This window comes from Hyperoodon ampullatus (assembly GCF_949752795.1).
Source record: "Hyperoodon ampullatus genome assembly, chromosome: 16".
Lineage (NCBI taxonomy): Eukaryota > Metazoa > Chordata > Mammalia > Artiodactyla > Ziphiidae > Hyperoodon > Hyperoodon ampullatus.
In genome coordinates, this window is record NC_136929.1 from 72,730,760 (window position 1) to 72,756,408 (window position 25,649).

The 25,649-nt window shown below is 44.0% G+C and overlaps 1 protein-coding gene across 1 annotated transcript in view; it reads left to right on the forward strand.

The window, feature by feature from the left end:
• Positions 1 to 25,649, forward strand: part of FLT1 (fms related receptor tyrosine kinase 1) — a gene marked incomplete at its 5' end in the record, with an annotated part of 171,621 nt that overhangs the window by 74,282 nt on the left and 71,690 nt on the right. The window contains 3 exon segments of the mRNA XM_079721561.1: positions 9,236 to 9,350; positions 17,232 to 17,340; positions 24,142 to 24,450. Coding sequence (XP_079577687.1) covers positions 9,236 to 9,350; positions 17,232 to 17,340; positions 24,142 to 24,450 — 533 coding nt within the window.

Sequence of the window (25,649 nt, forward strand, 5' to 3'; positions counted from 1 at the left end):
ATAAGATAAAAGCGTAGCAGGAGAAGCACAACTTCTCAGGGAGCTAAGGTCCAAGCAGAATGACTTCTCCTCTCACCCTCTGTGTGCTGTAGTCTTAGCAGACGAACCCTTCAACCACATTTCTAGTACAGAGAGTGTCAGAGGACTGGTAATCACCACCTCCCCCCCTGGTGACCGGTGGCATGACACCAATGTAGAATTTATTAAAAGTGATTCTGTGGGCTGACATGACCCAGTGATTTCAGAACTATTCAAGGGACTAAAAAGACTGTGTAAGTCCTCTGATCAATTCCCTCTGACGATGATTCTCCCAACCTTGCCATCCAGCGTTCCATAACCAGACGGTTGCAAAACCATGATCTGAGCTCAGGTCTGACTAGCTCTAGAATTTCTACTAAATGGGATTCCCTACCCCCACCCCGAAGGCCTTCTGGACGTTTCCGTACTGACCACCGTGTTAATAAGTAATAGGCGAACAAAACGTAACCATAGCTTGAAATATGCTTCACTGAGCGACTGGAGTTAATACCTTAAGACTCCTTGCATGTGTTAAAGGATGTTATTTGTAGCCACTCCTAACATTTCCCTGAAGGTTTTTTTATTTATCGAATCACCCTTCCTCTGCTGACCAGCCTTTCACTAGGGCAGAAAAATGAATGAAGAAAATGGATGGCCTCTCCGAGGCTCCTATCTGGGTGTAACCGAGTAGGTACCCACCCTTTGGCCTCCTAGTCACCCGGTGTGGGGTTGTCGGGATGCCTTGGCCCAGATTCCCTAAAAGAGAGCGAGTCAGGGGCGGGGGAGTCTCTGGGGCTCTTGGGGGAGGCGAGCGGGAGAGAGAGGAGGAAGGAAAGCAGAGGCTGGGAAGACAGGCCTTGTTCTGAGTGTGAATGGACCGCGGGGCCCTCGAGAGCAGGAAGCGGCGCAGGCCAAGACGCTCACGGAAAAGCTCTTATCTAAACAGAGGTGGCCAGGACGCTGGATCACCTCCACCATTGTCCCAGGAGCTGACCCCAGCCTTCAGTCCCCGAAAAGCCTTCTCCACTCCCCCGTCGCCATTCAGACAAGAAGTAGTTTTCAGTATGGGCTCCCAGGCGTCACGAGGTCTCTCCCTGGGCAAGAAGTCACCGCCCCTACCAACAAAATCCCCCCAGCCTGACCCTGTGACCAGCCTGGAGGCCCAGGCCCTTTTCCTGGAGCAAAAGGGGCAGGAACCATTCTGTCTAAACACGCCTTTTTCTGCCAGCATCCTCTGCTCTGTATTGTTTTATTTGTTTTAAGAGAATGTGAGAGAAGGGGAAAAGATAGTGTTGCAGCTTCTATTAATCTGATGGCTCAGACACACGATCACTAATGTTTTGACACGACACACGCAGGAGCGCAGGAAAGTTTACACGAGGCCCTTCTGCAGGATGGCGCGCAGTGATGCGGAGCTGCCCGGTCGTGCCCTCTGGCACGGTTCCAGGTGGTCTTTTTTTTTTTTTTCCTCTCCACTTTTTTTTAAAGACGTTTTACAGCCTCGATTTGCTCTCTATAACTGCTCTCCCCCTTTGTTTCCTCCCTTGAAATGATTCAATATTCTTTTTTTTTTTTTGCGGTACACGGGCCTCTCACTGTTGTGGCCTCTCCCGTTGTGGAGCACAGGCTCCGGACGCGCAGGCTCAGTGGCCATGGCTCACGGGCCCAGCCGCTCCGCAGCATGTGGGATCCTCCCAGACCGGGGCACGAACCCGCGTCCCCTGCATCGGCAGGCGGACTCTCAACCACTGCGCCACCAGGGAAGCCCGATTCAATATTCTTTACAAACATTCTAATCACAGTGAGCACGTGCAGTCAAATCCCATCACATGGAGAAGCAGAGTCCACACAAGTCCTCAGCTTTCATCATCCAAAAAAGAGAGGGAGGGAGATTATTCTGTGTCTTGGGACTTTGTAGAACTTTCTAGAGCCTCTTTTCCTCCGCCAAACTAAATGTGCTTTACCTATACTTTAAGGTATGTACACCTTCCTTCCCAGGCGATGGCGCGGGCTCAGGCAGGCAACCGTTGGGTGTAGGGCCCGGCTCACGACTGCGCGCCCCCCGCAGAGGCCCCTCAAAACCAGCTGCTGCTATAAATGTATCGGCACTCCTACCAAAGTAGGCTTCGTTCATCCCAGAACGTGTTTAGGAATCATTGCAGATGACAGGTTTAAGTTACCAGGGGGAAAAAAGATTGTAATGAAAGTTGGCTCTTTTATTTTCTCGCGAGATGTTTTCTAGTGCTGAAATTCATCAGCCAGCAGAAGGCCAAGGTTTCGTATAATTTTAGCATTAAAACTCTGTAATGATGAGAACCAACCAGAATTTGTGTAAAAAATGTCATGATACAATATTCCCCTGCTCCCTCCCCCCTCCCCCAGAGGACCAGGGGCTACTTCTCCTCCCTGAAAGCCAATAGTTTGCTTCTCTGGGTGTCTGTACCCGTTGGCTTCAGAGGAACCCCCGAGTTTCCTAACACGTGACTCTGAAGCACGGTGGTAAAGGTTTGGGCGGGGTGGTGGTCTTTGGAAGCAGAATTCATGCCGTGTGATGGACGAGCTCTGGTGTGGCAGGAAGAGTTAGGAATATCTGGGTTCTGATTGCAGATCTGTCTGCTACTTTCTCTATGAATATGAGCAAGACATTTGATTTTCATGAGTCTCAGTTTCCTTCTTGGTAAAGGGATTTGTGAAATGGGGATCGTAACACCTGCTTCACTGGGTGACCGTGAGAATTAGTTGAGCTTACATGTGTGTAGCTGCTACCCCAAGTCTGGTACGTTAAAAGCAGCCCAGTAACAACTGGTTTCCCTTCAGCCAACCAAGAGCCCAATTTAGCAGAACAGAGATTTTGAAAGAAAGGTCAGCCTAACGTCATTTATCATAGGGTGAAAGGGGATCCTTCACCTCTTAAGATTCAGGTGGTAGAGTAGACCTTCTGGGATTGGGGTGGCTATTCAACTTGCTAGAAATCATTTGTGAAATGAGAATCTTACACTGGATAACTCCAGGAGTCCTAGGTCCCATAACACAGGTACGTCATAGCACTAAAGGGGCAACTTCTAGAAAGGCCGAGTGAAGGGTTGAACCATCTCAACCTGGTTCTTCAGAGTCTGTTGTTTTTCTCCCACGGGGGCCACTCCAGAGAAAACACAGACACTAGCCATCCGTGGCTAAAGGGCACCTCTCCCCTCTGATTCCACCAGCTGCAACAATCCGTCCTTTAAAGAAAGTGCCAGCTCTGCTTTTTGGAAAAGCACAGGTGAACACAAGAGGGTACCTATGGGTGCACGCTCTGCGTTGTATTCCCTGTGATGGGTTTGTAAAGGTGAATGGGACCTGAGGTCAGAAATCATGGGATGACAAATGGAATGTAAATGGTCGTTGCAGACCATGCACACAGTGGGCACTCAGTACACTTGGGTTGGGTATCATGAGCGCTGTTTGCCAAATCTTGGGAGGAAGTTGGCCAGGTTATGCAAAAAGGGCTAAAAAAAAGACATTCAATCCCCATCGCAGTAATGGTATCTGTGTAGTGAATATTTGAGAAGCCTTTTCTCCCTATATACAAAGAAGCACTGAAGTATAACAATTTCTTTTTATGATGATGATAGAACACGGATATTATGTTACATACAGCATACAGGTTAAGTGCACAGACTCTGGAATAAGCCAGAGCTGATTACAAATTCCGCCTCTGCCACCTACTAGCACTTTAGCCTTGGGTAATTTACTTAACCTCCTTAATCCTCAATTTCCTTGTCCATTAGATGGGGGATGATAACACCTACTCTTTAGGATGTTGTAGAGATCAGTGTGATAGTGTGCATGAATCACCTAACACAGTACCTAGCGCATAGAAAGTATAATCCTTATCATAGTAGAATGTAATATTGCATAGTGTCTACCGTAATTATTACAGCCTATGGCTTGCCTGTTGGGACTGGCAGTCAAAATTGCCAAGACTGTAGGTTGGATCCCAGTGTTGGCTTTGCCTTTCTCTGTGGCTCCAAACTGTGTTTGGTCACAAAGGAGCCAGATACTTATGAGTGTGCAGGGAACAGGGCAAACCCATCAGCTCTACAGGGAAAAACCCAGAGCATGTAGGTCAGTAATGTCATCTGCATCCATGGAGGGTGGTGTTTCCCCACTATGTGTCGAGCAAAGCAGCCTGGTAACTTGGACCAGATGGGAGAGCCCCACAGATGTCTCCTACTTGGGAGTCAAACAGACAGACATGTCACATGGAGGGTCCCGGCTCCATGTGTTGGATCCATAATTGCCTGCTTTCTTTTAATTTTATTTATATCAATCTCTAGTCCAAAACTAATTTGTTTCAGCTCCAGGGCAATCGACAATGGAGTACACTCTTACCCCGGAAATTTTTTTTTCCTCTGGATGGTTATAAATACCTCCACGCTATTGTACTTGGCATGCTGTATGCAAATAGAGGTCAGAGTCCTAAAGCTCATTAGGAAAGGGATGGGGGGCTTGGAGCACGGAGAGGACAGCATGGAGCTGAAGCTGATAACAGTGGCCTTGTCCAGAATAGTGCCTGGGAGCTTTCTTATCTCCCTTTGGCAGGAGGTGCTGAGGACTTCCTGTGCGAAATCAGGAGCGAACGCTGCTTTCCTCTTGTTGTTCGGCTTCCTCCCCCCTCAAGACGGTTCCCAGCACAGCGATTATCTTTGCATCTTCAAACATGGCACAATCTACTTCCTGAAGAGCTTGGTGTATTCTTAAGGGCTCAGGCAAATTCCCCTCCCCCTACCTCTCGTTTCAAGTGCTGTTATAGAGTCAGCCCCCTAAATGACATTCTATTTTTAAGGTTCCAGTGACAAAGAGGGAAAAATCACAGTCCCCAATATGGAAAATAGCCACAGAACCCGTCCTTTTCCATTTGGAGGACCTTGCAGCAACTCTAGTTTCCAGGCCAGGGCTTGTGCCGACAGTAGCTGCCCTTAGAGGGACGGGCGGGGGGTCGGGGGTGTATGTTGGCAGCCCGAGTGAACTCAGGCAGCCGACTGCGTTTCCCTCGGGAAACGCCTCGACTTGCTTCACTCTAACATATTTCTTTGCATTTCCTGACAACCAAGAGTTTGAAATTAAGACCTTTGTCTAAGGCCTCCCTTATCTTTTTCACTTCTTTGGGGAAAAAGGAATGAAATTACAGGCTTCTCTTTCAGATACGAGAGAACTTCAGCTCTTGGATGTCACAATACCAAGTACCTGTGTAACGTGTGTACATGTCACAGGTGTACACATATGTAACAACCCCCCATATACATGTTTTATATATATATATATATATATATCCACAGACACACACACACACGTTATATAAACCTGTATATGTACCCCATGTGTGTGAAAGATCTGAGATTAGACAGTAGTTCAAGGTATAGATGTTACGAAAGGTAGGACAAAATAACTTATTTTAATGATAAAGTTTTAAGGTCATGATATATTTCAAGTAAAGGAGAAAGTATAATTTCTCTTTGGTTCAGTTCCTTCTACTAATCAATAAGTTAAAATGTTCACTTTTTTAACCTGATGATTATAAGGAAGAGCTAGTCAAAAATCGCAGAAATTCCTTAAGGAATGGTTTGTCCTTATGAATTCTTTTTTATTTTAAATCTTATAATTTCACTGTAAAAACAGACATCTCAAAAACATTTGGAGACGGGCTTCCCTGGTGGCACAGTGGTTGAGAGTCCGCCTGCCGATACAGGGGACACGGGTTCATGCCCCGGTCCGGGAAGATCCCACATGCCGCGGAGCGGCTGCGCCCGTGAGCCATGGCCGCTGAGCCTGCGCGTCCGGAGCCTGTGCTCCGCAACGGGAGAGGCCACAGCAGTGAGAGGCCCGCGCACCGCAAAAAAAAAAAAAAAAAGAAAGAAAGAAAGGAAAAAAAAATTCGGAGAAATCTGATACATGGGCCAGATACAAACCACACTGTGGAATTACTGCTAATTCTGTTAGGTATGATCATGGCATTGTTGTTATTAGAAAACGTGCATAATTTTTAGACATGCACTAAATATGTGAGGCAAAATGACATGCTGTCTGCGATTGGCTTTACAGTATTTCTCAAAAGAAAAAGTAAAAAGAAATAAGGGATAGATGAAACAAATGTGGCAAACTCTTGGTAATTAGTAAGTCTGGGTGATGGGTATATGGCGGTTTATTATACTATGACTCTACTCATCAGTATGTTTGAAAATAATAAACCGTTAAAACCAATGAAAACTCTTACTAGAAACCACACATCAGTACCTCACGCCTGTATGTTTACCAATGTTTGTGGGGTGCCAGTTACATGCTTGGCCTTGGCATAACTATGAAGACAGAGTGATCCCGTAGAGGTGGCCCGTGTTCCTTGTAGCTGCTGGCTCAGTGGGGCCTCAGAAGCACTGAATGCAAACTTAGAAACTGGTGAATGCTCTGGGGGAGAGGACATTATATGGCAGTGTGCCCCCCCAGGAGGGGAGACCACCCCAGAAGACTCCCTAGTTTCACATGCTGGAGTCCTTTCTCAGCTTGAGGACCAGACAGGAATAATTACAGAACTTTTTTTTTTTTTTCTGATCATCACAATCCCTTCTCTCTTAACTTTTCTCTCACTTATTTCATCCTCTCACTTTCTTCTCACATAAAGTAGCCAAGGGCAACAATGACTTAAGAGCAACCACGCATTCTTTCTGGCTTGAAAATCTCCAGAATCTGCCCAAGACATGTACAGATTAGAGCCCAGCCAGCTGTCTGCTCACCACAAATTCTAAGCCAGAAGGAAGGAATATGAAGTGACACCATGAAAAGTTCACAGTGCAAGTAATCATACAAATAACCACTTCCCTACCTTACAAGGTCCTCACTCTTTAGGCTGGGAGGTAGGAGGAAAGACTGCATCCAGAAGAGAGATACAGAAATGAACAGCATCAACCCATAAGGCGATCAGAAAGCAGCAAAGGCCATGAGGTGCCTGCAGGCACTCAGGCCAGTTCCTACGCACACGTGTCTCTTAAGCTACCCAGTCTGGCAGGGAAACACCTTGGGAACCCACAGATGTTTTTTTTGAGGCACATAAAATAGCTCTTTGTATATTTGCATCATGTCCCCCCCAAAATCCATATTTAAATCTCAAAGGCTGCTTTAAATGAATCGGCACTGGGGACTTCCCTGGAGGTCCAGTGGTTAAGAGTCTGCACTCCCAATGCAGGGCGCCTGGGTTCCATCCCTGGTCAGGGAACTAGATCCCACATGCCACAACTAAAGATCCCGCCTGGCACAGCCAAATAAATGAATAAAAAAAAAAGAAATCGGTGTTCAGTTTGTCATAAGTGGTAGAAAGCAAATCACCTGCAGTGTCCACTTACTGTGCACCTGCGTTTGTCATACGTGTTGGTACAGAGCTAGGCTCTGGGCAGTTGACTACCTGTTGGAGCAGAACGTGCAAATGGAAATCACAGCACAAGTTAAGGTGGTCTAGCTACAGGCTTATCAAGTGGTTCTGATCCTGTGCACCGTAAGGGCTCACAGTGATCAGAATAAGCTGCTTGGAGGAGATCGGGCCAGTGGTGATGGGCATCGAGGCAGGCGTAACTGGTGAGTGAAGATGAAGGAATCAGGTGTGTACACCCCGAGCCACAGGAAGAATAGTTCCTCGCTTTTCTAGGGTGTCTTTAATTTACAAAACCTCTGCCATTAAATTAGGTCATTTAACACATGTATAATCCCATGAGATTAACAGGGCAGGTATAATTTTCTTTGTATGTTTCAGAGGAGAAAACTGTCCTACAGCTAGAAGTCAGGGCAGCTCTAGGACTCAAGTCTTCTTTGAAGTAGCTGAACCAAACTGGTTTGCCTGTGAGGAAACGTGTCTGTAGTGGTAAGGTTGAAAAGGCAGGTAGGGAATGGACTTTGGATGGCCTTGACTCAGTCAGGAAGCCTGGGCTTTCTTCAATACAGTTGTTGAAGCTTTTGGAGCAAACAGGATTCCACTAAAACCCCAAATGCTCAGGGTGTTGGTCTGGCAGCAGTTTGTGGGTGTTGGCTTGGGAAAAGGCATGTTGAAATACTACTGCACTGCCCGGGTCAGAGTGGATGTAAGTGTCCTTTTTGTTGTTTGGAGTTTTTATTCATGTAGAACCTAGGATACACGAAACATAATAAATGATCCAAGTGACAACAAAAACACGACGGTCCAAAACCTATGGGACGCGGCAAAAGCAGTCCTAAGAGGGAAGTTTATTGCAATTACAGTCTTACCTCAGGAAACAAGAAAAATCTCAAATAAACAACCTAACCTTACACCTAAAGCAACTAGAGAAAGAGGAACAAACAAAACCCGAAGTTAGTAGAAGGAAAGAAATCATAGAGATCACAGCAGAAGTAAATGAAACAGAGATGAAGAAACATAATAAATGATCAATAGATATTTACACCAATGATTTAGGTAGTAAATGGACAGGCACCTACTGATAATCAGGTGTTTGAAAGAACATACTTTCGGATATAGGTTGGAATCTCTCTGTAAAATGGTACTCCTCCAGCTAGTTTAAACAGTAAGAGAGGGAGATTTCGTGGACTTTTAGAAGCAAAAAAGATCTTAAACAACTTCAACACACATATTCTATAATTAAACACTTGAGGCCTGAGATGTTAAACAGCTTGCCATGATACTCCAAAACTTGAAAAGAAATAGACTGGATTTAATAGCTGCTCCATGATGTGTGTTTCCATATACACTTAATCAGCCCTGGAAAAAATTAGCTGTATAATGGAATATTCTCATTAAATGCCAGCCTTTTATAGCTGTGAAATGCTGTTATCTCCTTGAGGTTTACATTCATTAACATAACTTCCGTTTTTTCCGTGTTTGCATGTTTCTTCCACTAGGAACTAATTAAAATCTAGATACTAGATTTTTTAATTTATGCATTTTTATCTAGTATTTAACATTTAGAACAGGAAGGATATATGGAGATACACCGGTGTGGGTTTTTTTGTTTTGTTTTGTTTTGTTTTTTGCAGATCAGGCAAAATCTGTCTGCTGTTTTTAAGTTTTGAGGATGGATATTGCGGGGGAGGAATCTAAGGAAAAGAAGAAAATTGTGACTTTGTTATCTGAGGACTAATGGTTTTCATTTCACCGGTCACCATGGGCTAGACCATGCTGCAAAGCAACATAGTGATGGCTTACTTTTTTTAAAAATAGGTATGACTTTTGCTCCAATAATGAAGAGTCCTTTATCCTGGATCCTGACAGCACCGTAGGAAACAGAATTGAGAGCATCACTCAGCGCACGGCAGTCTTAGAAGGAAAGAATAAGGTACTGTTTGTTACAATGAGCATATTGGGGATATTTCTTCTAGAAGCACACACTCGGCTCCCAGTTCTGGGTTTATTAGAGCCAGAAGGAGTTCAAATGCTCAAGCAAAAATTCAGAGAGAAGAAAAGCACTAGTATGTCTTTACGGAGCGATGCACTGAGGCTATTCAAACTGCTGTATACACCCAACTGAGCACCCGTCCCGAAGGAGTGAGTCCTTGGTCTTAATGGAAGAGGTAGAAATGCCTCTTGAACATCAAACTGGTCCACATCAGTGGTTCTCAATTCTGGCTGCAGAGTAGTACACTTTACCAATTATTATTACATGTGAATCTTCAGCGTGGAGCCCAGGGTTCACAAAAGCTCCCTGGGAGATTCTAGCATAACCAGAACTGAGAACCTCTGACATAAATAAAGTGAGAGGTCAGTAAGCAAAAGCTAGTACAAAACTTTAGGCTAAAATGGAATGTTTCCATTTCACAAAATAACTTGTTTTCCCCTCTGTTTTCGCATGGGCGAAGCCTAAGTTGGGGCATACAAACACACACAGTGTATCAGATTCCCTGACTGAAGAAAGGCAAATCAAAACCACCATGAGGTATCACCTCACACCTGTCAGAATGGCTATTGTCAGAAAGACAAGGAATAACAAATGATGGTGAGGATGTGCAGAACCCCTTGTGCACCATTGGTGGGAATATAATTGGTGCAGCCACTATGGAAAGCAGTACGGGGGTTCCTTTAAAAATTAAAAATATAACTACCATATGATTCAGCAATTCCACTTCTGGGTATTTGTCTGAAGAAGACAAAAACACTAACTCAAAAGATGCAGGTACCCACGTGTTCACTGCAGCGTTATTCACAACAGCCAAGATATGGAAACAACCTAAGTGTCCATTAACAGATGAATGGATGCAGAAAATGTGGTCTATATACACAGTGGAATATTATTCAGCCATAAAAAAGAATGAAAGCTTGCCATTTGTGACAACATGGACAGACCTTAAGGGCATTATGCTAAATGAAATAAGTCCGACAGAGAAAGACAGATACTGTATGATCTCACTTATATGTGGACGAAAACAAATAAATAAGAAAACAAGCTCATAGATTGGTGGTTGCCAGAGGCAGGAGGTAGGCAAGATGGATGAAGGGGGTTAAGAGGTACAAATTTCCAATTCATATAATATATAAATAAGCCATTGGGACGCCATATACAGCATCGCGGCGAGAGTTAATACTGCTGAATTGCACACTTAAAAGTTGCTAAGAGACTAGATCTTAAAAATTCCCATCACAAGAAAGAAAAACCTTTGTACTACGTGTGGTGATATATGTTAACTAGACATATTGTAGTGATCATTTTGCAATATATACAAATGTTGAAACTAATATAATGTTATTTGTCAATTATGCCTCAGTTTTAAAAATAAGTTTCCCTGACCTCGTCAGGGTCTAGGAGCATCTTTTCTGCCCTTGGACATATTTTCTCCACTCCCTTAACCTCAACACTAGCTGATACCTTGTGAACCAGGCAAATCTCAGCAGATCTCAGACCTGGTGGTTTTCTTCTCTGTCGAATTAGTGAAAAATGCAACTCCAAAATCTGCTATTATCAGGCACAGGGGTAGTGATGCTTTAAGAAAGAAAAAAAAAAAAAAATCACATCACCCCTTGCTAGAATATCTACTTCTACGTGCATATCTTGATTTGGAGTAGTCTGTTAATATGGGTATTATCTGCTTAAGTGTGGTCATGCTTATTTATCTGTTCAGCTATATTTGCATTTGAAGGCAACAAAATAGATGGCATCATTCTCCGTGTAGGACTTCATAATAACAAATAACATCTGAATTCTTCCTGATGGAAAACTTTTGGACATACGCTTATGTCAACATCATTTCTTTGGTGGGCCGGAGTGGCTGTCTCCATTTTAAAGATAAGAAAAACTGAGGTGATAAGATGATTAACTCCAAGTCACGCAGCTTAAAAGTGACACATGAGAAGCTCAAACCAAAGTCTTCATTGCTAAAACCCAGGGCTCTGCCAACTAAGCCAATACAGAAATTAGTTAAGATGGTGATGGCTTGCATGATAATATCAGCAATCACTTGTCAAGGATTCAGGGAAAGTTTTTCTAACCACTGCAGTAAGCTGTAGGTGGCTTACAACTCTTTTTCTCAAATGCAAACAAACTGTAGTTTAAAACATTCCAAGATGTGTAGCTATTGATGAGACAGTTTAATGAAATACTTAGAAAAGAGAAAATTCTGTAAACTCAGAAGTTTGAGTGACACTACATTTTTGATAAAAAAGGAAATTGCCTCAGAGTAGAAAAAGTTAGTTGTCACAAAGTACTAGAAAATTTCAAGATGCCCTTGACTGTGCCAATTCATTTTGCCTTTCCCTGACCCTATCAGATGCTTGTACTGTTAACTGTTGGATATTAAAACACGAATTTATGAGCTTAATTCCAAAGAACTTCTAGTCCGGTTTGTGGTATTCTAGCCGCAAAAAAACATACGATAGAAAATAGAAAATGAAAAAGCTAGGTTATGTTTCTGATTAGCCTGAACCATGAAGTAGCCACCTGCCTCCATGACAAAACCTGGGTGAGATAAAGAATCTTCCCTGATTTTTTCCATGTGTGCTTGAAACAAATTTATTGTCTTGTACTTCTGTAGTTACACCAACTTTTTAAACAGAGACCTCCAGACACAGGTGGCCCTTGGGCCATCCAACCTGCAGAGCATGGGTTAAGGTCTCCCCTTTCTGTTGTGTGTAACCACGTGCAAATCAGTTCACCTCTCGGAACCTGAGTTCTCTCCTCCAAAAAATGGAGCTCCTAACATAGGACCTATCTTGTTTGCCTGTTTTCAAGATGATTGTCTTATATTCCCTAATGCAATCCCCCAAATTGATTGTGAGCATATGCAATAAAGACTACTTATTAAACAATTGTGTTGAAAAAACTTTTAATACTCCTTCTAAACGAAGTATGTGTATATACACACACACACACACACACACACACACATATCCTAGTAGTGACTGTAACAAATTAGACTTTGAGTTATTAATTTCACGTCCTAAATTTAGAAGACTTTACTAATTTTGCTTTTAGCATCTATTAATATATCTTTGTGTGTGTGTGTGTGAAAAACGTCTTTCAGATGACAGATGGAAGTTTTGCTATCTCAGAATTCTTTGCATTGTTATTTCCTTTACAATTAAAACTGCTTTTCTATTCTGTTCAAGTTAAGAAAGCAAATGAAAGTCCCAGCTTAGAGCACACAGATGCTTTTCCCCACAGTCATATAGTCGGTGTGCCCGGGACCCTGCTCGAACCATCAGTGGAGCGAGGTCCTGTTGGAGCACCTGCTGCCTTTCAGGGACTTGCTTCCCCCCTGCGCCCCACCCCCCGTTGTGTTTTGTTTTGTTTAACCCAAGGGAGGGTGCACGAGACAATAAAATGCAGTCTCCTTATGGCCAGGTTTTGGCCCAGATCTGTGAGAAATGAAGTCATCAATTGGAGTTGCTAATGGCAAACGTGGAGCTTTGGTATGGTTTCAGTGGGTTTGCCAGACTTCGTAGACTTGGGGCAGGAAGTAGAAGGAGCCACACAGGAAATGCGTTTCACAGCATTAATCCTGTGAGGCTGGAGGATCATGACAATTTAACATCTTAGCAACATCTCCACTGAAATCGTTTTGAGGTTTAATTGAGAAATGTGTGTACCGTAAAAGACACGTCCATGACCCGAAGCATGGATGCCTCATCCCGGGAGTACAGCCTGGGTTCCGCTCTCCCACACACTCCCCGACCTTGTCCACCTTCTCAGGTTCTATTTCCCATCAGTTGGCTCAAATGCACCACCCTAGGATCATTTTAGATTCTTCCCTGACCTTCACATATCTGCTTTTATTTCTCCCTGAAACACTTGAAAGGAAACTGTAATAGAAACATCCGAGAATAAAATCTGTATATAGATTTTTTTTAAAGGCGGGTACTGGAAATTAGGCTGAATTACACATCATCCCATCCATTCTGTTCCATGAGGTTCAAACCACATTCCAGCAGTGAATCACTAATGCTTAGCGAAAGGAAAGGAAGGAAGGAAGGAGTATGAATAACTTCCAAATTTACAGTACCTGACGACAGTGTTCCCCAGCGTTCCTGGGTCCTACAGAAGAACCCAGAGAATGGATTTTAAGGGTCTGTTTCTAATATCTTAATCCTTGAGGTCCTCGCAGGGAAAACAGAGGCACCCAAAGTGTGGGTTCAGAACTAAAAAAACTGTGGCAAATGGAAACTAATTCTAGAATGGATACAAGCAGACAGCCTTGGGAATTTCTTTTGGTGTACCTTATAAAATTATGATGATAATTTCTAACACGCTACAACTCAAAGTCTTGAGTTTGAAATACTTTCTCTTTTCAAGTATTAAGTTGATATTTGCTGTTCCAACTGGTATGTTATTTCCATTTTTTCCCTCTTGAAACAAAAGGATTTGGTCATGACCGCCGGGGATCAGATTTGTCCCCTTAACCCAAGAGGCTTCTCTGTCCTGTGAGAAGTTCTCTTGTGTCCAAACTACACCCACCTCCAACTCACACTTGACCTCCCTTTTCTGACTCTATAGTTTATACTTCAAGTGTCATAGTTTTTTCATGAAAATAATTTATAGCTTAAAAGTATACTCTAGAAAAATAAAAGTCCTCTAGAAATCAGATCATTTTGAATAACGTTGCTCACAGGATGTAAGTTCCAGCTTATTTTAAAATTTTCTTCTCTAATTATAACTTGTCCATTATCAATCATATTTTCAAACCATATAACACTGTATCAGCTTGCAACTTGTATAAAATACTAAAAAAAACCTAGTATTTCTGTACACAGTAGCATTGAGCTTGTTGTAGTGACCATGTCCGCTCATTAAAGGAGGTATTCTCGAGAGAAAATCCAACTCAAAGCAGAGACAGAACTCTACCAATAGATCTGTACTATTAGATTTAAAGGCTTTGAAGGTGGCAAGCAGCAGTTTCGTGTAGATTAAGAGCACAGGCACTGGCGTCAGACAAACCTGGGCATAACTGCTGCTCGGGGCTGTCTTTGGTACCATGGATCTTAGAGTGAATCACTTAACCTCTATAGCCTCAGTTGCCTCTTCTGTAGAACAAGTAATACACCCACGTCACTGGGCTCCAGGGAGGATTAATTAAATGAGGTAATGCCTCACACACTGTCTGGCGCACAGCAAGGGTAACATAAAGGCACCCAGAAACAAAGAAATAATGTAAGCTCCCATCCATGTCATTTTCTAGTTCAATTTTAATAGAAACTTGGGAGAGGTGAGTTCTGGGGCAGGCTCTACTGGCGGTAAGGGGTCAGTCAGTCTTGGAAGAGGTCATTCAGGCAAAATAAGAGATTCAGATGCATCTGTTATCTCCATGGTTCGTCGTGTGGCCTGGATTCACTTCACTTCTGTGGACCTCAGTCTTATTCTCTGATTAGACAGAAATCCTGAGCTATCTGTTTTCGGAGTGTTGGAAAATGGCTACAGCCCTCCCCTGGTTGCCTGCACAGGCCTTAACTATGGCAGATGTGCACATCTGTATTGACTTACCCTTGCCCCGAAACCCAGTTCTGGTTCTCAGTTGCCCGGCTCTCAGTGAAATCAAAATAATTTTAATAGAAATCCACATGCAACTTTCAGATTCAGGTAATCGTTCATAATTTCAAATGTTCAAGCCAAACAGAAGTGAGTTGTTCTCTTATTTACTGAGCAGCAATACATCTGAGAATCTAAATAAGGCTCTGCTGAGGCCCTTTAGGATAAACATTGAGCGCTAACTTCGTAAGGAAAGCTGTGCTTGAGCTGAGAGGCAAACAGCAGAGGGGCTGTGAGGTCTCCATGACTGTTCCCCTTCTGACCCTGTTCATGCTGCTTTCAAGCATCTGAGCTCGTCTCCTGAGAAAATTACAGGAGTCAGAGTCTCACTTGGTGATCTCTCCTGTCCTTCCACCTCTCACCTACAAGCTTCTCTTCTAGCTACTTTTTCCTCCACAACTCTGAAGTGGTGGGTGCAATAATTAAACAGCCATCCAGAATTTTTTTATTCCTCGCCTCTTATAATGATTAGTAATCAAAATAGAGAAGGAGACACCTGAGCTCTCTCTCATCCTCTCTCCACTGGTTATTTGCCTTTGTGAGAGTGTTTCTCTGTAAAAGAGAGAATAATATACACTTGGGCTTCAAGTAGGGAAATTCTTCCCTGTGACCTCGAAGTAGTCCTTCAAGTTAAGAATATGGGTTGTGTCATACTCCCCTCCGTCCCCTTTACAACGTCTGGGCGATGCCTTAACAAATAATCAGTATCTGCTACATTGAATGAAAATGCCACAAATTGGCAGACACTCATTTCCCAGAATTTCAATAATACACAGAGGATATGTGGGTAGATGTACTTAAACAGATCTAACAAACAGAAAAGGAATCATCCTGAAATATCAACTGTACTGTAGTGGACATTACAGAGAATTTGGAGCAATGAAGTTGCTGGCTAAAAAAACTAGGAGTATATCTTTTAGTCTTCCTGATCTGTAAAGACAGACATACTTTAATTTCTTGTAAGGGATATGAGAATACGAGTAAAGTGCCTACCGTATAACTTAGCAACTTAGAAAAATGTTAGGACCCTTTGTAGAATTTGTGTTACTGTCTTAGAAAGCCCGCTGTCACAGTTCAGCCTCTCTGTACGTATCACGTTAACCTGTAAGTGACCGGATCGTTCTCCTCCAGCCAGGACACCCCATTAGTCTGGAAGCATCAGCACAGCCTCTACAATTTCAGAGCTTATGACCAGTCCTTTGTGTCCTAGGAGATAGGCTGCAACGATTTATAAGTAACTGGATCAACCTTTTTTTGTAATTTTAAATATGAAAAACTTACTAGCTGTTTCATTTTTTTTTCATGTATAGTATGCATTACTTTTTTGAAAGGTTGGGTTAAATTTTAAAATTCTCAACAATTCATTTCCTACTACTAATTGTTATTTTTAAAAGCAGACAGCCATGCAAATCTTTAAGCTGTATAAATTTGTGGTTCTTTTTTTTTGAGACGTTACTTTTTGCAACATCATAGTTTGGAAAGTGCTTTCAAGTTCACATAGTTTTGACTCCTCCTGCCTCTTTAGGAGCTCATCTGCCAAAGAGCAGCACTAAAACCTAGGGAAATGACGTTGCTGTGTGAACCCATAATTTATATCTTCATTTTCTAGAGTAGGGATTGACAGACTGAAAAATTAAGTGATTTACAAACACCCGCAAGAGTCTTAGGGAGTTTCCGCCCCTCCTTCTGCACTATTAGGGCTGCAGTGCCACGTCCCAGAAAAGAAATGGTTCAGCCAGCCTTTCTCCTCTGTCCTTGCTCACTTAACACACCGGTTACAGAACCAGACGGCAAAGAAGGCTCCTGTTACCAAGTGCTGTTCGTGATCACAGGTCATCCAAACAAAAGGGAAGGCTTGGACCTCCCCCTCTCGTTGGCGTGGCCCTGACCACCTCATAGGGTAGGACGTGCTGTCCCGCATCTGGGCTTCAGGTCTGTAATTGTTACGCCAGCAGCACGAGATAAATAAGCCTGAAGCCCTCATATGAGTCGGATGTCATAGCCCCCGGTCTCCTGAGGACCTGCTTTCCTGTTGTTTTTCCATTCTTGCTGAGGCTCAGCAAGGGGAGAGTTTCTGGTAACCACCACGTGTGCAGTTCTACCTCTGTGGAGGCAGTGGAATAGCCAGATCCTGTCCCCCTCAGAAACATCTCAGGGGGTGTCCAGTGGTTCTTCGTCCTGTCGCTAAAGTTGCCTTTTCTTTTGCAGACGGCTAGCACCTTGGCTGTGGCTGACTCTAGAATTTCTGGAATCTACAGTTGCATGGCTGCCAATAAAGTAGGGACTGTGGAAAGAAACATAAACTTTTACATCACAGGTAAGCCACATGTCCTATATTCATGAAGACAGCCCAGTGACCTCAAGTCTCTCTTCCAATCTTGTTTGCTTTGAGTGCACCTGAGTGACTTTTATTTTTTTAAAAAAACATTCCATAGACTCGTCCAACTTTGAGTACCTTCATCCTTGCTCTCAGGAATAGTTTTCTACAGCATCATTGGGTCATTGGGTCTCCTAAAGAGTTATTTCCCTGAATTCCCTTTTAGAGCTATTTGTGTACGTCTCTTTCCTAGGCTTGATTGTGAATCTGGGATCTTGTCATGTTCATTTTTGAACACCCTACAGTCTCCAGCACAGGGCCTGGCACACGGTCGTTGTTCAATAATAGTCAAGGAAAACAATTATAATACATGGGATGACATCTTTGTAACCCAAGAGGCGAATTGTTTCACAACTTTTTTTTTAATTGATGTTATCGCTGATTTACAGTGTTGTGTTAATTTCTGCTGTACAGCAAATGTTTCACAACTGAATTTCAGCTTTTTGGCACATGAGGCTCTCCTAAAGAAATCTGAACCTGAGCTTGGTTGACCATTCTTAGTGTGCTATTTTTTGGTAGCATTTCAGAATTTTTAACCTTAAATATGATGGTGTCTGCAAATCTTATAACTTCCAAGGTACACAAATGGCACTCCCTATGTCCCTCCATGGGTACAGGAAGGAAGTAAGTAGCTCAAAGTATAAAAACAATTGCCTGGCTCCACACTCCCCCAATTTTCTGAAAAAAACCTGGGCAGTTGGCCAACTCTCTGGAAACTTCACACTGCCTGGGGCAGGCTGTAGCAGTTGCCTTGAGTTCTCCAGAAAAAAATAGGTATGTCCAATTTCACGAGAAGTATGGGTTGCCAGATCACAGGGAGCCTTCTGGCAAGTTTGCTGACCCTCAGAGAAGCTGTGCCAGGGGAGAGATCCTTGGGTAGGTTCGCACAGAACGTCAGAGCCAGAAGAGACTTTTAGGGGGCTATAAGTTGACATTATAGCCCTGCATTTTCCAGATGAGGAAATGGGGTTTAGAGAGGTGGAGAGGCACACGGGAGAGCCTCTGAAAACCAAGTCAGTCCCTATACCCTCAATATTCGAGAAGCGGAGATAAAATCATCTTTGCGTTCATTCCAAATAGGAAAAGGCCTTTTTTTAGAGAAGGATTCAGAGAGCAGTTTCACACATACTGATTCTTTAATCAACCTCAGATGATTTAGACTAATTAAGTTCAAAGGTTTTTGTTGTCCTTTATATTTGGGGGGGGAAACAAGCTAACCCTAACCATCCAAGTCCACGGCCACTGTCTCTGTGATTTAGAGTACAAAAGATTGAGCCATTCCTGTTCTATTCTTTTTTTTTTTTTTTTTTTTTTGCGGTACGCGGGCCTCTCACTGCTGCGGCCTCTCCCGTTGCGGAGCACAGGCTCCGGACGCACAGGCCCAGCGGCCACGGCCCACGGGCCCAGCCGCTCCGCGGCACGTGGGATCCTCCCAGACCGGGGCACGAACGCGCGCCCCCTGCATCGGCAGGCGGACTCTCAACCACTGCGCCACCAAGGAAGCCCCTCCTGTTCTATTCTTAATATTCAATACATTTGTACAAGTTTAATGAGCACCAACTATTAAACAGGACAGTTCAACTCTGTGTTGAGGGTTCAAAGAGATAGCAAGGAAGGCCCTGTCTTTCTAAGGAGACAGTTTGAACACTGGACACAAAGAAGAAATGTCACCTGTATCCTAGTATCAAAAGGACTGAGCAGAAGTAATGTGACAGATGAATTTACCAATGCTAAGCCAATTCCACCAATAAAAATGTCAGCCACATACATAATCTAACATTTTCTAGTGACCATTTTTTTTAAAAGTAAAAAGAAAAAAGTGCAATTCATTTTATTTCACCTAACAGATCCCATGTTATCATTTTAACATGTCATCAGTATTTTTAAAAATATTACATCGCTTCGGTTTTTAAAATCAGGATTGAAATAAGATAAAGCTAATTGAATGAAATTCAGTTCAGTCACACTGACCATACTTTCAAGTCTCAGTAGCCACAGGTAGCCCTGTATTGTACAGTGTTGCTCTAAGCCTCTGAGAAGGAAGCGGGACTTGAGGTAGTCCTGTGGGTAGAAAGAATCGGTAGAAAGAAGAGGACAGGCTGGCCCTGGCATTTTCAGAATCAAAGCAAGAAGACCAACAGAGGCCCACAGACTATACGTCTAACCACTTACAAGTTCTAAATCACACGGACAAGCTGTGAAATATGTTTTAGCCTCCGGTGGACAAAGATACTTTCATGATGACTGGGAAAGTCAGGCACAAATCTAGAGTTCTGGGACTACACAGACAGTGACAGTGACAGTGCCTGGCGGTGCAGGAGAAGCCCACCCCCTGATCACCCTGCTTCCCCTCCACTCCTGGCTCGGCCCTCATGGTAAGGGGCCGTATACTCCTGGGGATGGTCTCCCCAGGCCACACCTCCAAACTCTGTCCACCCCTCCCCCAAACAGTCTCCCTGGGCCCTATAAGTGTGCAGACTGACCGAGCGAAGGGGGAAGAGGTCTGAGACAGTCTGGAAGCAGACTTGGGATCATCTTTACAGGGAATTCTGGGGCCCCACGAAAGGTAAAGAGTGGGGGTAGCACAGGCTCTGTGTGGGCAGCCCCCCCCCGCTAGACTCTCTCCATTGTGGGGAGGGGTACAGCCTGAACAGAGAGCCCCCTTGCCTGGGTCTGAAGGCAGTACTGGGAGAGGATGCCCTGACTGAGGGCACATCCTGCTCGTTTCCCTCACGATATGAGTCCCAGGAAGGTTCATCGATGCCCATTATTCACTGCAGCACCAACATCCAGCCCCCCCACCCCGAGTGGTTCATGGCTCCGGCCTGTATCTGTGCACAGCACGGCTGCTGCAGGGGCCCCAGCAGATACAGCTGACCACGTGCGGAACTCAGGCAGAAGCCCCCCTTCACCTCCCACCATGTCGTCCAGTTTATAACCACGGAGTGCTTGAAACCTTTCCTCATCCATCGAAAGGAGCGATGGGAATTCTATTTCCAACATACCTAACTCGAAGCTCACGACATTTCTCCTCCAGAAATTTAAGGGTTTTAATCTTAAAACGGAGCACAAACTCATCCAATCAAGTCCCCATTGCCCAGAATATAATTCTCCTAAATTCTTTGCTCCCTGTTTTGAAAAATTCTAGTCTTGATGGGTAATCATAGATTACTTACATTCATTATTTCTAAAACTCTTCTCTTTTTCTTACTCAAATCTCTGTCATGAGATTTAGCCTCACTAGAGATGAGACTAAATATTCTTTAGGAATGTTGCAGCTTACATGACGATTTTCTGAAAAATGAACGTGTATTTATTTGTTCCATGCTTATACTCGACCTAGTGCAGGTCATGGTTTAAAAGAGCTGTCTAAAATTTAACTGCTCAGAATCGAAAGATCTAGATTTGGATCCGAACTGATCCTCATTTCAACCATGCTGCCCCTGCTTTAAAATACAATAACAACAGAGCTGCCTTCTGAACTGATGTGAACCAGTTTGCTATGGCCATCAGCATCCTCCACGGCTTCTACTCCAACTCTGCCATTCACTTGTCCGTAGTGTCTATTTGAAACGAGCAGAACTTTCTAGTCACCACTCACTTTTTCAGAGAATGCTATTTCCGTTCTCTAGTTGAAGTAAAGCCTTTATTTCCACCTGACAAAGGAGATACCTTTCATCCTTTTAATTTCTGTGCTTGTCTCTTTCATTAACTTAATTCACACGTTTGATCCAGTCAAGTCAAGATGTCCACCCCCAAATGTGCACCTCTGTAAATACATTACCCTTTCACCTAACCCTGGGTGGGATGTCTCCTGAGCAAGGGTGGCGTCTTCTCCACAACATCTCCTAAGACACCGTGGATGTGATTGTGTGTTAGATGGATGAGTGTTAGTTGGTGCTACTGATGACTGGGCTGAATCTGCAACAGATCCTTAAGTGTGGGAAGATTTCTTGTTTTCATTTTGAGGGTTAGAAGGCAATGCTTTCTTCGGTCTGTTTTTGTACTCAGGCTAAAAAAAATCGACATGAATTAAGGGAAAAATCCCTCTGGATTCATTACCTAGTCTAGGACATCTTATTTAGAACCTTCCATGGATCAGAATAGTGGAGGGGCTATACTGAGAAATAGATCATTTCTAAGTGCCATCTGACAACATAAACCAAATTAGCCTCCTAACAGTGTCCCCATATGAGAAACGGACCTGAAAACGGATTCTTTTCTTTTCCTCTGTGTGTGTTTTTGCTGTTTTGTTGGCACTCAGCATGACTATGGGTGTGTTAGCAATTACTGAGGGTGAAACAGGAACAGCACTGCCTTATCTCCCTGGTTTCCCAATGTCACTAAATGCATTTTATTTTGAGATTCCTGGTGGTGCTTGGCAAAGATAAACAAAATCTTCCACCAGGAAACCTGTGAGCTATTTCCACAGGAAGTTTCAAATCACTAAAGTAAATAGAAACTCTCTACATGATCTCAGTGGTGTTACTTGGGACCCACTTGGGTTCTGACTACCAGGATGGAACTTCGTAAATGGAAGCCTACAGTCTTTTTTTTTTTTTTTTTTTTTTTTTTTTTTTTGTGGTACGCGGGCCTCTCACTGTTGTGGCCTCTCCCGTTGCGGAGCACAGGCTCCGGATGCGCAGGCTCAGCAGCCATGGCTCACGGGCCCAGCCGCTCCGCGGCATATGGGATCCTCCCAGACCGGGGCACGAACCCGTATCCCCTGCATCGGCAGGCGGACTCTCAACCACTGCGCCACCAGGGAGGCCCCTACAGTCTTTTAAGAACTAATTTGATTGCAACCAGGGCACAAGACTCCTGCCCTAGTATCTGGGTAAAAGTTGATGGCTGATGTTTTACTCCTCATGCTTGGAAAGTGTCCCAAATATAAAAAGATGCTGAATTAGAGGGGCTATTTCTGACACCTTATTGTTATGTTAAAAAACTGTGGTCAGCTGCTTGTCTCTTCTGGCACATTCTTAGATTTTCATTTTAGAAGCAGGAAAACTTCCACTGGCCTCCCCTTTCTCCAGTCATTGACAGCTTCATAAACCACTGCTACCCCCCGCTCCCAGGTTTCAGATGAATACTTTGGCATTTCTTCAGACGTGACACTTTATAATAAAGCCAAAGCCCAGAAAAATCAGAAAAACAAGCAAAGTGAGATTTAGGAAAGAGTTGATACGATATCTAATTTTGGACTATTGTCCCCTTAAGGTTTAAAGGTTTCTTTATAGCTTTGTGTGCAAAGGATAATAATAATAATAGCAGAACATAGCGCTTTTCATCTTCAAAGTTCTTTGTGAAATGTTGGCCCCAGTTCTTTGCTCACGTACAGATATGCCGCTAGTCACAAGCGATGGGAGGGTTTTGAGAGCAGGCCAGTTCAGGGCTAGTAACGACCAGTGGTATTCTACAGTCATCTGGTGAGATGGTCCAAAAGGAGACCAAGGAACGCTCAGGGCAGAAGCTAAATGATGGTCCAGGTTAAGAAAGCTGAGGAGGGGAGAGCTCGTGAGGTGTGGCTAGAGGCACCAAGAAGATGGAGAAGAAGGCTACCTGGGAATGACACTGGAGAAAATGACTTGCAGTGATGCAGTCCTTTTAGGAAAAGGTTTAATATGTTTTTTAAGAGCAGATTTGATTTAGGAACCTTCTGCACCCACTTTGGAATCTAGCAACTCTTCGAGATTAGTTGTCCGCATTTTCAGAAGAAATCTTGCTCTTTGGGCTTCCCTGGTGGCGCAGTGGTTGAGAGTCCGCCTGCCAATGCAGGGGACACGGGTTCGTGCCCCGGGCCGGGAAGATCCCACATGCTGCGGAGCGGCTGGGCCCGTGAGCCATGGCCGCTGAGCCTGCACGTCCGGAGCCTGTGCTCCGCAACGGGAGAGGCCACAGCAGTGAGAGGCCCGCGTACCGCAAAAAAAAAAAAAAAAGAAAGAAAAGAAATCTTGCTGTTTTATGTCTGAGTAGAGCAGTCACCATAAAAGGGGACCTGAGCAAGGACCCCTTGGTGCCAGCAAAGAGCAGGGAAGTGATGGGCCAGCAGCAGGAGGAGGATGCCATCAGTCCAGAGTTTAGGAGTAAAGTGTTAACTGGAGTCTCCTAGTGCAGACCTGGGACCTCCTGTTCTCAGTTGTTCACAACTTAGTTAAATAAGTTTGGCTATCAAAGCACCTGTGGTTTCTAGTACAGACTCCTCTTAGAGTCCTTCACTATTTGCCCACTTACCAGGAGGAGTTCTGCACATGATAAAGCAATGGGTTATCATCCCAAGTTGTAAAAAAAAAAAAAAAAAGCATTCCTTTTGTGTGTGTGTGTGTGGTACGCGGGCCTCTCACTGCTGTGGCCTCTCCCGTTGCAGAGCACAGGCTCCGGACACGCAGGCTCAGCGGCCATGGCTCACGGGCCCAGCCGCTCCGCGGCATGTGGGATCTTCCCGGACCGGGGCACGAACCCGTGTACCCTGCATCGGCAGGCGGACTCTCAACCACTGTGCCACCAGGGCAGCCCCCTGCCTCGCTTCTGATGGAACGAACTGAGTTGGTTCCTACCCGCCATGTCTGATCCGTTCCCCTTTAAAAAAAAAAAAAAGATAAATACCATCCTTTTAATGTTGATGCTGAATTTGTGTAGGAACAATCCTTAAGATCCTTGACTATCTTAGGATGAGATATATCCTCAGGATGAGACACTGATGTTCCTATGCACTCAAGTCCTTTGTTCTTTTTTTTCCAGATGTGCCCAATGGATTTCATGTTAACTTGGAAAAAATGCCTACGGAAGGAGAGGACCTGAAACTGTCTTGCACAGTTAACAAGTTCTTATACAGAGACATTACCTGGATTTTGCTGCGGACAGTGAATAACCGAACCATGCAGCACGGCATCAGCAAGCAAAAAATGGCCATCACGAAAGAGTACTCCGTGACGCTCAACCTCCTCATCAAGAATGTTTCCCTGGAAGATTCGGGCACCTATGCCTGCCGCGCCAGGAACATGTACACAGGGGAAGAAATCCTCCAGAAGAAAGAAGTGACCATTAGAGGTGAGCACTGCAACAAAAAGGCTGTTTTCTCTCGGATCTCCAAATTTAAAAGCACAAGGAATGATTGTACCTCACAAAGTAATGTAAAACATTAAAGGACTCATTACAAAGTAACAGTTGTGTCATATCATCTTGATTTATTGTCACTGTTGCTCATTTTCCGGCTCAGAGGAGAAGCTCCTCCCAAAATGAGTTTGGCCATGATAGGAGTAACATGGCGCCCCTGGGACCCCCAGCTGTGGGCGCCCCGTTCAGGCTGAGGGGTCCGCCCTCTGGGGCCGACCTGGTGCACGTTTGGATTTGGAGGATCCCTGCAGTGCATTCTCTGTGTTTCGCTCTTTGCTGTCTTCTCCTGCCTGATAGACGACAACTCGGGACTGATCCTTTCCTTCCACTTTAATGCCCACCTCTTTTTATGTTTATGTTTCCAAGCTGCCAAACCTGAATAATTTAAACAAATGCTGGTGTCTGCCAAAGATGGACATGAATCAGTTCATTGGCCAGCTCAGAATGAGGACAGTTGCATTGGAGACTCTGACGGACCTCTGCCGGGTTTTATTTCGTACTGTTTCATCTGCTCTTGATTTGTAAATAGCACCTGGATGATAGCAAGTTATAATGCTTATTTATTTGAAGATGCTTTTTTTATATATATATTAAGCACATTAATTTTAAACTGGAGCGTCTAAGATGGGCCCCAGAGGTGCAAGGTGTTGGTGTCATTCAGAGGTATTAAAAGCTTTATCACAGTATGAATTACAAAAGTCCACCCAGATCGAGCCCAGTTCTCTCCTGCAATCCCAGTAGCTAGTCAACAAGTCCAGTGGGTTTTCTCCTCACTGCCTTTGAGTGGACTACACAGCCATTGACAGCACCTGAACAAAAGTGGATCATGCCTTTGTTTTTCATATTTTTGTCCCTGGTTAAAGAACTTTATCCTGTCCAAATGGATGGCATTCAACTGTGTACCATGATCAGTTTATCAAGGAAATAAAGGCTCTTGTGACCAGAGGTTTAATGCATTCTTCTAAATGTCAATCTCAAATTTGTCCATTTAAAAAAAAGTCCACTTTCCCCATATGCAAATTTAATAGGATTTTTTTTTCCTGGGGATTCATGGCAAAACTATAGACGTAGAATTCAGAGTCATTTTAAAATGCACCCCATTTTTCAATCCAGAGAGATTTGTAATCTCTTGT